This window comes from Rhamphochromis sp. 'chilingali' (assembly GCF_963969265.1).
Source record: "Rhamphochromis sp. 'chilingali' genome assembly, chromosome: 17".
NCBI classification, from domain to species: Eukaryota; Metazoa; Chordata; class Actinopteri; order Cichliformes; family Cichlidae; genus Rhamphochromis; species Rhamphochromis sp. 'chilingali'.
Window position 1 is genome coordinate 21,208,688 of NC_137944.1, and position 12,869 is coordinate 21,221,556.

A 12,869-nucleotide genomic window follows, 5' to 3' on the forward strand; every position below is an offset into this window, starting at 1 on the left:
TTGATCAAGATAAGTCATCGCTTAAAGGGATTAACAATGAGACATCTCAAGAAGCCAAACTTTTCAACTTTTTTGGAATTTTGACAGAAATAAAATTTCCACTGCACAGCGTAGTGAAAAATGAAGACAAAACTCCCACAGAAATCTAACCTGATATCATCCCGGGATGTTTGAAGCATCAGGATCATCCTCAGACTATAATACCCTCAAAACTTGGATGATAATGTTGAGAGCTAAGACGCACTCAGACTACTTTTGAAGCCATCCACAAATACACAAGTCATCTGTCGACTGATTTAAGACCCCCTCATTAGGTATTTGTTAGCTTATCAAAACACAAGCTGCTGAGCAGTAAAACCCCTGGGTGTACTGAATGAGTGAGAAATTCTAGGATTTATTGCCAATGAATTTAAATTTCAATTGCAAAATAAACTGTTATTCCTTTGTTCAGTCATACAAGTCAAGATTGAACACATAAGACACATAAGAACCGTTAGTTAGTGCCTAGAAAAGCAAAAATAAAATGCATTTAAAATTAAGTGGAAACCTATAAGAACAAAATCCAAGTACATTAGATGTGTATATCAAATAAGTAGAATCAGACAGATATAGACAGGTAATCTAACAGTAATAGAGTCGATGCAAGTGATGAGATATCAAAATTACTTGCAAAGTCACACTGTGTTACATGCAACATATCCAATGCAAAATGCTATTGAGCCATAAAAAGAGCAATGCCAGGGCAAAATGTACAACCCACAGATTTATAATGGTTACTAGTTTATCAACTTGATATCATCTTCATATTTTTTTAATGTGACCAACAACATGTGATTAAAGAGGGTGCCACCCTGTGTTTTACTGTTTGATGTGGAGCAGGTGTGCTCAACATTACCAATATAAAATAAATCGGTAAAAACTGAGGGGTTTTTTTGCCATCTCATCCTTGGTATACAAACACATAGTCTGACAAGTTTGAAAATGTCTTCACAAGTTATTTAAAGGCATCTAATTCACACAATTTCCTTCTCTTTTTCTCTCCTACAAAAACAAACACATGCTCATTACTTACCTTTATAGTTGATTTTAAAGCCGATAGAGCCGACACTCTCATCTGACTGTAGGTGGAGCCACATCTGGTGAGTCATGCTGACTATCAGGTCAGGAACAAAGCTACCTGATAGGCTGGAGCACAAAACGCACTGCTATTAAATCACTGTCACCATAATTACTACTATAAAAAAGTATCATTTTCATCATTGCAATCATAGCTATACTCAAATTCTCAAGTGATTCTCTGAACAAATTGTTGGAACATACTGCACTGGAGCTCAGTGCTTTGCTTTGGTTTTGCAGAATCCTGCCTGAGTATGGCAAATTGCTTTGAGTACTCTGATGCTATGCAACCTTTTTTCAGAGTGCCAGTCCTGTTTATAATCAAAAGCTAACAGTGACCATCTACAAAGTGAACCATAATCACCCACTTTGTAAAAGGTCTGGCACTGTTATCTTTGTGGGCACTACATTTTACAAATTCAAGAACAGTGGTAGATAATGCTGATTTCTGTTATATAATCAAATTATTTTATGCCAAAGAGATAGACCTTTCTGAGTTAGGTGGACGCTGACGCTTTGCATCAAGCCCAGAATAAAAAATGACAAAGCAAAAGACAAAAAGTACCTTTCTCATTGATTATTCTCATAGAGCACTGCTGCTTATCTGCACAGCTAGTCTCTGTATCGCTACATATCAGTGACATTTACTTATAATATAGATATATTGTAGAAAGATTTCAAAGATGTTTTATCTTTAGCTAGTAAAATGGGAACTAGGTGCAGTGATTTATTGAAACATGTGCAAACATACATGGGAATGCAGTACACAAGGTACAAACAGAAAGCAAATATTTGGCATGAGCAACTTTATTGCTCAGCAAAGCCTGAACTGTCTTAGCCAAGCTTTCATGTAATTTCTTCAGGGATAGCTTCAGAAAGCCTGGACGACCACTGTTCACTTAAAATTACAAAAAAGTACTGTAATATACACTGATCTCTGGATATGTCGAAAGCAAGTGCAAAAGTATGTCAGTTTATAGTATAATACTTACACCTGTAGAATAGTCGTAGGATCTCCTACCTCCCCTCCATCTCCAATAGTTAGCGTATCATAGGCAATCTCTAAGTCAAACTCTTCAAAGTTGATCTGGATGACCTAAAGTTGACATGCATGAAAAAAACAAGCATATTCACATTCATGTGAGTTATTATTCCAACACAAGTCAAGCAGTAATATATAACTTTATTTTTTAAAATCAGGGCTACTCAATCAACAATAAGAAGAAGAAAAAGAAGCAAAGTTCAGAAATCTCAGCACCCAGTAAGGAACGTGGTTATTGATTCCAGTTTGGAGGTCATCGCACTGAGCTGTGTTTCCTAAAATTTCAGTTTTATACCAGAAAAACCTTTGGCTCAAAAAATTCCACAATCATTTTGAAAATGGTGGATTTGATCTTGATCTGGTTATAATTGCATTAAAAAATGTAATCTACACTCTTGTAGTCCTAAAACTAGCGTGAGCTCAATCATGTTGCAAAAGGTTACATATTGTATCTTGTCATGTTAAGACTTTTACCTGTGATGACATTAAAGTCATCTCAGTCTCTGAGTTATACCTGAGCATACTGTACATGAATCATTAGAATTCATTCATGCATCACACAATGAGGCATGATTTCATTCAGTATCGCACAATGAGGAGGGAAGACTGCAAGTAACACCTCTGCTGTACACTTGAAGCAGTGAGTAGCAGCACACAGTTCAAAACTCTGATCGGGAATTATTAAACCAACACTTTCTGTTTCATCTAAGACCAGAGAGAAGCACATTTGGCAAAAGAGAAGAGAGAATGGGGGGAGGGTTGATAGAGAGAATGAAGAAGATGGAGGCAGATGGAAGAGGAGAGGACAGAGGAAGAGAGGAAATGGGGGTAATAATGAGCACATCTTTGATGCTAGCAAAGTACAGTGGTGGAATATTTCAAACTAAAATTCTGACTTGACCCTCAGGGGAAGACTGAAACCTCAGTCTGCCTCCGCCCTGCTCTTCTTCTCTCCTTATGAGGAATTTCCAGATTTCCAGAATGAATATTCTGCTGGAGCACTTCAAAGGCAACCAAATGCATCGCACAGATCTTATTTTCCTGTATGCTGGTATATTAGCACTAAGCATATTTGCATGCATATTGGCACGCTCAACAACTCTGTATATTTATTACGTTTAGCTAAGACGTCAATACAGTTCTCTTTTTCCCTTCACTACACAATTTAAGCACCAGAAACATGACACCACTACTGTGCATGCTGAATGGATACAGTTCATTTTTTATGCAACTTTAGCCTATGAATTTATGAAAAGGGAGAGAGCATAAACAGTGGCTATTCCTTTAGTGTCACCTGATTTGTTTTAGTTTATGGGGTTCATTTTTTTGCCATTTAATACTTGCTTTACCTCTTCTGCCACAAGCAAGTAAAGTTATCTTTTGACTGACAACAACTAATGTAGACATACCCAAATATACCAAAAAAACTGGGAAAGCGTAACAGCACCATCACCCGATTTCACCGGAAATGGAATAAACAAGAGTGTATACAAAGATGAAGCAACAATCTGCCCACTGCTCAAGGTGCTGACTCAGTCTTATCAGTATGTGAGGCAGCAGATTGGATTAAAGCATTACCTACAAACCTGTTAAAATCTCTCTGGAAAGCATGCACACAGACACACGGAAACAGACAGGCACAGGCTTTGTGGAGATTACTGTATCTATTGCTCTGATTACACAGTTGCCATATTCACACACACTTATCGCTGTATTCTCATGAACTCAAAGCAGGTTCTCAGCACAGCAGCAAATCTGAGAAGTAACAGCCGCATTTATATGACTGTTTTTACAGATTTTATAGAAAGACAACATCAGATCATGCTTTTACAAGGATAATCATGATGATCACAATACTTAAAAGTCACGTTGTGCACTTTTAACATCGCAAATGGTTGCTGACATAGCTGAATGACTTTCCATAAGTGAAACACTGTTCAAGAGCTTACAAACTTTATGGAAAAAGGTTTTTTATTTCCTTTTTCCTTTGCACCTGCAATAACGTGTGGATGCCATTCTAGTGCAGTGTTGAAAGTATAGAGGATGGGCACTGGAGACGATTAATTTGACAGCAACAAGTACGGGTCTATCAAATGCAAATGGTGGAAAAATAATGGAAGCGCTTCATAGATATATTTTGAGTTAAATGATCAGAGATTACCAAAAGCTTTCCACAGCAGGTTTGAGATAAAAAGGAAAAATCTTGAAACTTACTAGGCACAGCAAAGAAACACATCCAAATGTGCATAGAGAATTCAAAGTGAGTGGGTTTCACTTGTTCAGTGCATGCCAGAAAGAAGTGAAAATGAAATCGTGGTTGCAGTGCTCCACACACAACATTCACAGATTGATAGCTCATGAAGTAAGCTGGGAGCAGTCATTACTGTATTGTCTTTCACGCTATATTTCTGTGTGTGTGTGCCTCCAATTTTTATAGTGCTTACAGTCAAAAAAAGTGAATGATGAGACTATACTACCAAATAATTGGTATAGTGAGTGGGTTTAAACAATCCTTCTATCCCAAGTAGGTGAAATAACTATGAATCGGGCCAACAAGCAGATACAAAAAGTTTGAAGGCTGAGGACAACAAGGGCATCGATATGCAGAAACACTAGAAATGATGCCTTTTGCTTAGTTTGCTGTAGGTAACAAAGCTTTGCTTCTGAAAATACCTCATTCTGAAATGGACTCTATAAGGAGTATTCCATTAGAGTTGTTCTGTCTTGTTGTATATGTCCTTTACAGAATGTCCTAATGACACATCAGCACAGTTCACACAGCATTAAACACAGCTAAGCCATAAGCACATTGCACTGAATCCATGCATGCACTTACGTTTATGCATCTATGAATGCTGCACTGAAGTCGGCTTCGACTGGAACCTCATTAGTGGGAATGTGAGGGTCAGTGTTTATGTGTGTGTTCCTTTTTACATTTAGTGTGCTCAGTTTGTGTTTATGATAGATGAAGCTGAAAACTCCACATATTTCCCCTCTCTTCTAATTGGTTGGTGTTCATGCAAACATCCATCTCTCTGTCGATCTCTTTTCACTAGCTATCTCTCCCGCTTTTCTCTTTCTCTCTCTCTCTACCACCCTCTCTATCTCTCTCTAATTGGCTGCTGCATGTCTTCCTTCTATCCGTCTATGGCCTCTAGCCAATGAGGCGACAGAATTGGATTTCTGCTTGATATAGCACTTCCTTTGGTTGTCGTGGAGACAATGAGGTGAGCGAAGCTCCTCCCTACTTATACCATAAAAGATCTTAAGATACTTTGAAGATATAGTTACACTAGGAATATGTGAAACACCTGGTGAGTGACACAGCCGGTGATGTAAAGCGGGCATTGACAGGGCTGGGGGATAAAAGATTGTCTGTGACAGCATTACCATAAACCCCGATCAACACGCTCCCCTTGAATGTGCTTCTCCAGTATAAATCGTGCCATTGTGATGAGACCTGGGATGCAGCTGATGAAGACTGATGGTTAAAGTCCGAGACTACTCAGTGTTTTGCCCCTTACTTATACTTTTTTCAGCTTGGACTGCCAGGTGCATCCTTTCCAGATACCAACTCTGAACAGGAACTAGTGGGAAAGGCTGTGCCTGCCCCTTACTGTTGCTATGCAACTACTGAACTATAGAAAGCATTAGAATCACTGTTCTCCTATGATAAATGTTTAACATTTTTAACCTGAGCCCTTAAAAGTGCTATGCTGTTCATCCCGTCAGGAAGATGCAGAAGCATACCATTTCTTTAATGACAGAAAACCAGTGGAGTGTTTTCTTTTTCTCTTTGCCTACTAGCTTCAGTGTATGTCTGATTTTTTCTTAAGCCTGCAGGGCATTTCTGAATTTAATGCCTACAGTATTAATGCAAAATCTACCTAAAACAATTCCTTCCTGTCTTTGAATTGAATGCCCTTGCATGCAATACCTTTGTGTTTATCATAGGGGTGCTAACTAAATATTCATCATCGCAGCGCTGCAGTAGTCATCTTGTATCCATGTGTTATGCATTAGACTGTGCATGCAAATGTGAATCGGGCCACAGAAACCTAGCACACACTTTATAATGTAAAAGGCTACTGTTTTAGGTGTGTGTCCAGCTGTCATGAAAAGACTAAAAGATAGCTAAGCACCTACAGTATGTAAAGACTTTTATCCAATCTCCTGTATCATGACCAAACGATAGTAAGAAAGAAGTGTTTTGATTTGCTCATATCGCAGAACATGGAAATTCAAGGAGAAGGAGAAACCAAATGATGGAGAAAATACAGAAAAGGAGAAGAGAAGAGAAGAGAAGAGAAGAGAAGTCTAGTAATGGGCATGCTGTCCTACCATCCCCAAGGTTAAATGAGAACAGGAGAGAATGAATTGGCTCTAAAGGCTCATTCTGCCAAAACTAAATGAAGCAATAACATCAGAGAGCTATAGAACCCCATTAACACTTAACCTGAGAGAGAGAGGGTGGTGTATAGGCAGAGAAGGATGGAGGGAATGGGGCTTGCAAAGATCGGGAGAGAAGAAGAGTGGGAGAGCTTTGGAAACTATGTCTCTTTACCTTCAGAGTATGAGAAGGCACCTCTGTGAGAATCTGTGTGAATTTGCGCAATGGAGAAAGAGATAGGAGGGAAACAGTGAAAAACAGATTTTTCCCCTCAAGTGCTCTCCTCACTCGCTGTATTCTCTCTTTCTCAGTAGTAATTTGATGGTTTCAGCTTGAGCTCTTTAATGAAGAATCTGGGTAATTCTGAGGACAGTGCCTCTGGGAGTCAAGGAGGAGGAGAGTGGGCAGTGTAAAAAAGAGACAAAGAGAAGGAAGAGGCAGGATGAATGAGAGAAAGAGTACAAGTTGAAACAGGCAGAGATGTATAGAAGTAATAAAAAAAAAAAAGAGATCTTCTTGCTGTAGAGACAGGACTATTCCCTTGTTTGGAACGTGTTATGCAGGCTACACCCTCTTGCTCTTGTGATTCTCAGACTGCCTCTCTTTTAAGGAGTTTGGGGTTCTTTTGTTGCCTTCCCTCATACTGAGATCAACCTACTACTGTCCTGTTTGCTAAGTTGCCCCTCGTTGCCACATCAGCTCCCTAATTGAGAACAGATTTTTACTGCCAGTACACCAGATCATCACTGCTCCCATTCTGTCACAGTCATTTTTGCCCATTACCTGTTGTTTACCTGCCAGTTCCCAACTGTGTACTTGCCTCTGCCACCTGCCCAACATATGTAAGCCTGCTTTTGGACTGGTAAATTACCTTTTACTCAACGAGATGCTTCTCTGGATCTGCAATTTCCTGTTGTCACTAAACATCTGAAGCATGCAGAATGTGAATTCCTAAACCAACGGGAACTTATAAACACTAACTGAAATGTGCTCAACACCAACTGTGAGTGCAGCCTTAACTAGAGAAAGTGACTGCAGTAATTGCAGATCAATATCCTGTGCACTGTGGTAGTGTGTTTTACTTATTGTATTTTTTAACATAATGTTTAAAGTAGATTATTACCAACTTTCTTGACAGTGAGATACAGTATACACCCTTTTTTTGTGAAATACCAAAACATTATATTATAATATCTAAATCCAATAGTCAAGATGTGATTGAAGCAGAGACTTTCAGCTTTAATGGCCAAATGATATAATAATAATAATTATTATTATTCCATGACAAATTAAGCAGGTAAAAGATCTGAAGTTGAAATTGTATCTGTAGCTTTACACTGGAAGTCTTCGAACGAGCTCCAAAAAGATTTGGGGCCAAACAAACCCATCAGAGACAAAGGAAAAAAATGTAAGAAGTGGCCAAATTAACAGTCTAGTACATTTCTACAAAGAAGAAGTGCACCTGCCCATTCAGCAACATTCAAATCCCTGAAAGACCACAGAAGGCAACTAAAGTCAATGACTGTAGAATTCTCTAAGCCTGTCCTGGGCTGAAACCACCTCCCCCCAAAAACAACTTTAGACATGTGAAACCAAGATCACTCTGTAAACTGCATCTATGATTATAAAAAGAAAAAAATGGTGGAGAAGGAATGAAAACGCTAATAACAGAAACCACACAACAATACATGTCAAACATGGTGGAGGCTACATTATAGTATGGGCTTGCATAGCTGCTAATGATACATGCTACACTCTCTACTCTGATTCAGCCAAAATCTGCTGAACGGTCCAGACAGCGTTCCACAGTACTGACTCAAGAGCTTTCAAGGAAGAAGCTCTTGGGCTGATCTCAACCCGATAAAGCATGCTTTTCGGTTCTTAAATACAAAACTGAAGGCAGAGAGACCCACAGGCCCCATAAACCATAAGGAGCAGTGGAAGATTGCTGCAGTAAAGGTCTAGAAGAGGAGGAAACATCACATTTGGTGAAGTTCATGGGCTGTAGGCTTCACACAGCCACTGACTAGCAATGATTTTAATCCAAGTATTAAAATAATCCTTATATTTTAAATTTTGCTAGTTTCTCCAATTAATTTTGAGCCTCTGAAAATAGGGGGCAATGTCTAATTTTGTAAGAACCCTTAAATTGAAGCCTGCTTTTATTTGGCAAAACAAATCTTCTAGACCTTGTTGTATTTTTTAAAAAATTCTAAATGCCTTTGAAATTGATCTACCGGATTAACCGATGCTATTATTTTTGTTTTTATTTTCAAAACATACTTCAGAGCGGTGACAATGAAAAGCAATGACAGTTATCTGATAGCATTAAAAAAAGTTTGACAAGATATTAATCCACAACCGAGAGTTTTTTTTCATATTAATAATTTGAATCCTATTAGCTTTACATGTCCACACAATTCACCAAGGCAGATGAAAAATAAATGAAGGTGAGAGAAGAGTTGTGGGCAGACAAGGATTTGTCAGTCTTTGCCAGGCCGATTTCTTTCTCTCTGGCTTTGCTATCTGGACCTAACAAGTCTCTACTGTATGTACTGTATTAGACAAATTCAAAGACAGGTAGGACCTGTGGTTGTATAAAGAAATATATATATATAAAGAAATATAACCTTAGATTTCAAAAACTATGGATAACTGGTAGACTGCAATATGAGGAAGTCAATTTCAGGCTCAGTTCATGTTTTAAAGTTGTTTTTGGGATGAGATACCAGCAGTTTGTACTATGATCTGAAGGCTCTTCAGCTTTAGAATCATTTAAATTGCTCTGCTATGCAGTATTGTTATACAGTATTTACCTATAATATTTAATATTCCTTGGGGCAAAAGGAAAACTTTTTTTTTTACCAGGAATGTGGTCTGTGTGGTATACGTCTCGATGCACAAACAAACATTGGGTTTGTTCTGAATGGATGTCTGTCTCTTCATGGCACGTACTGTATAAATATATAATCCCCTGAAGACCTCTGGTGTGATGTAGTGTCATAAAAAAAACATGTGTACCTTGTGGTTCTGTGTGGTCTGTGATTCAGTATGGCATACAGCAGATATGATGTAGTGGGATAAAAGATGTCATACATGTTTAGGATGGTGCATGGCTTGTACGTGATGTGGCGTGGAACACTACAATACATTACGAGGCACGGCCTGTGAAGTCCTTTGAGATAAAGGGCTACAAAATGTTTTTCTGCTTCATCTCGTCTTCATTTAGGTTTATGTGTTTGGCAATATCCATTATCATTTATCAGACAATAGATATACAGTAATTTTCACCCCTCTAACATGTGTCGCACATTTACACACACACACCTGAAACACAAAGGGTCCAAATGGCCTTAGTGTTGTAGCCTTCAACTGTCACCTACACAGTATAGCCTTCAACAGAGAATGTATTGCTTTAGACCATAAACCAGAGGCCTTGGGCAGTGACAGAGAGCACTGTGTGTGAGAGCAGGGGGGAGAGAGAGAGACAGAAAGGTTCTGAGCACCAACAAAGTGACTGCGTGTGTGTGTGTGTGTGTGTGTCCGTCTCAAAAACAATATGCAGTGTGTGTTTGAGCAGTTATATATGTAAGTGTGTGTGTGCACACGCTTGTATGTGCTTGTTCGTCCCTATTGTGCTGACGCAGGTGTTGCCATTGACGACAGAGTGGTCACAACAGAGCCCCGAGTCGAATAAGGGTGCGTGTCTGAATACCAATCAGATTTCTCGTGGGACATAAAGCGGCCAATGGCAGATATCCATCTAACCTCCAACCTATCGTCTGCCCCTTTGCGGGATTAACCAATCACACAGAATCAAATGCGGACATGCTTTGACTGGCATATAATTTACAACACCTCCTACGTGAATTATTATCAACCCATTTCAATTATGCAAAAATGCTTCTTAACCAACTTTGTAAATGCTTGTAAGAACTGCTGATTTATATCAATTAAAATTAAAGCGAATGCATGAAATTCAAATGGAGCGAAACCTTCAAGCTGGTTCAGGAAGGAAACTTGGGCTGTGCTGCTAGGCTGCAATACTCCACATACTTCTGCATAGCGCTAATTCTTTACAGTAAGGCAGAATTTCAGCTCACATGCACTTATCACTCCTGGCTGTGTTGGTGCTGCTGTTGCTTGTTTAACATTTCATAAGCCCCCATTACACCAAACCTGGAGGTTTCAAGTTCCACTTTTGTAACTTGACGGGTTTTCCCCAATTTTAGCTTGGGTATGCAGAGAGAAAAACAGCATCAATAATAAGTATTGCTTCTTCACATAATAATAATGTATTGCAAGTGTGCTTGCTGATTTAAACTGCTTTATAATGAACTCTACAATTAGAAAGTAGGAACTATTTTACTTATTACTTGTTCTATAACTACATGTACAGGCAATATGTCTCTATGGTTAAAGTGAGTTTGTGTATTACCAGTGATGCACTTTGATATATGTGTTTTGGAATTAATTGATCTCTCTTCACACTAAATTTGAATTTGAGAATTTGACAGCGATAGAATCAAAATGAAGACTTACCTTATTGGGATTTGAGGCAGTAATTATCCACACACACTGTGCGTTGTTCTCATATTGAATTGGGAAGTTGGGAGATGTAAAGGTTCCTGATGGCCCCTGAAGATTACTGCCACAAGTCTTCACTGTGGAGAGAAAACAAAGCAAAACAAAATAAAACATAATGTCATTGTTTTAAAAGCAACCGAAGCATTAATATTGGTTTTAGCAACAGTAATTGTAGGCTGTTGAGTCACCACACAACAAAAGAGTGACAATTAGCTTTATAATTAAACCATTTAGGTGATGTTTAGCCAGACATTCAGGATACAGCCTGCAGCAAAAGTGTAACAATTGTGGGTAACAGCTCAAGTTTAGAGGAGAACAATTAAAGTGGATTTAGCACAGCTGAGAGATGCAAGGAAGAAGTACTGTGACAGAAAGGAAAGAGAAGAACAGAAAGGGGAAAGAAGAAATGAGTCAAGTGCAGACAGGTACAGAAAGAGGAACAGAAGGTCACATAGATGGTATTGATATTGCCAGCAACATCTCTCTGGATAACAGTGCTTAATTGGAAGCTATTGGGTGTGAAATACCACAGGATTAGCTAGAACTGTAGTATTGAGTGACAGATACATTCACCTGCAATTTGCTGAAAGTCAACAACTTCGCTTTACTACAGGTGTTATAATTACAGTCTGTCTTAAAAAAAAGAAACTAAAAAAAAAAAAGAGGTGAAAAAAGTCAACCAGAGGTATGAAAGTGTAAAGTGGAGATTCTCTCTGCTGAGCCATAGAAATTTACTTCTTATTTTAGTCAGTGCCTGTGCTGGAACCCCTTACAAACTCAAACACTAATGCTGAAGTTACACTTAGTGAAGTGTTGAAAATGACACATGCTAGGTGTTCGATAAACCCACTAAGCCTTTATTAGGCTTTGTGTTCTGACTAGATGTGATAGAGAACCTGCCTGTCTGTCCTTGGGTCGTCCTGTTAGAATTGGGAGGTAATTTTCTGGTTGGTTTGAAGCACCGTTTGTTCCATAATTAGTTTGTTCAGTGGCAGGCCATAAGAATACGTACAGTTAACAGCCACACAAACACAAACACACACACGCACACACGTGCTCACAAACCCCTAAAACAAAAGAATAAGCATCAACGCTTAAATGTGACGGTCTCATTTTAGAAGCGGGCGACAAATGTACGTATTCAGTCGAGCTTATATTGACGCGCACTGCACAAGAGACAAATGCACCTAGCATTGCAAAATAATTGAGTATATATATAGATAATATAGATCCTTACAAATGGAAACTTTCAAATACTCTAAGACAAAAGCCCACTCCCGACTTTAACTCGGTGGTCAGAATGAAGGAAAGGGACAAATAAAAGAATAAGAGCCACAACATGTTTGTCTACGGGTCTTTTTGTGCTTGTGTGTGTGTGTGTGTGTGTGTGTGTGTGTGTGTGTGTGTGTAATGGACTGCAACCGTGAAGTGCTGTAAGAGAGTGTCAGAACAAGTACAACACCCCTTAGAGACAACCTTATATAGTTCTTTTCTGTTTCTATGTTTCTCTGTCTTACTGTCGACGAGATCTTTGCAAGAGTCCCGCCTGACCATACCCAGTTGTTTCGTGTTTCCCTAATTCTCATAGCATCCTCAGCTGACCTGCTCTAGTGTTTAGCTCACAGCGGTTTATACACCGATAGATATGTAGAGATAAAGTGTGTGTTTGTGAACATGTGTGCACGCTAGGGTTGCGCGTGAGAAATGATTTAACTGAATGTCTCAAGACTTGTG

The 12,869-nt window shown here is 38.9% G+C and overlaps 1 protein-coding gene across 1 annotated transcript in view; it reads right to left on the reverse strand.

Annotated features, from left to right (window-relative positions):
* csmd3b (CUB and Sushi multiple domains 3b) overlaps positions 1 to 12,869 on the reverse strand; it is a 416,246-nt gene that overhangs the window by 118,920 nt on the left and 284,457 nt on the right. Inside the window, exons 10-12 of the mRNA XM_080862956.1 lie at positions 11,091 to 11,212; positions 2,109 to 2,212; positions 1,073 to 1,185 (exon numbers count right to left, since the gene is read on the reverse strand). Of these exons, the coding sequence (XP_080719082.1) occupies positions 1,073 to 1,185; positions 2,109 to 2,212; positions 11,091 to 11,212 (339 nt within the window). The remainder of the gene's footprint in view (positions 1 to 1,072; positions 1,186 to 2,108; positions 2,213 to 11,090; positions 11,213 to 12,869) is intronic.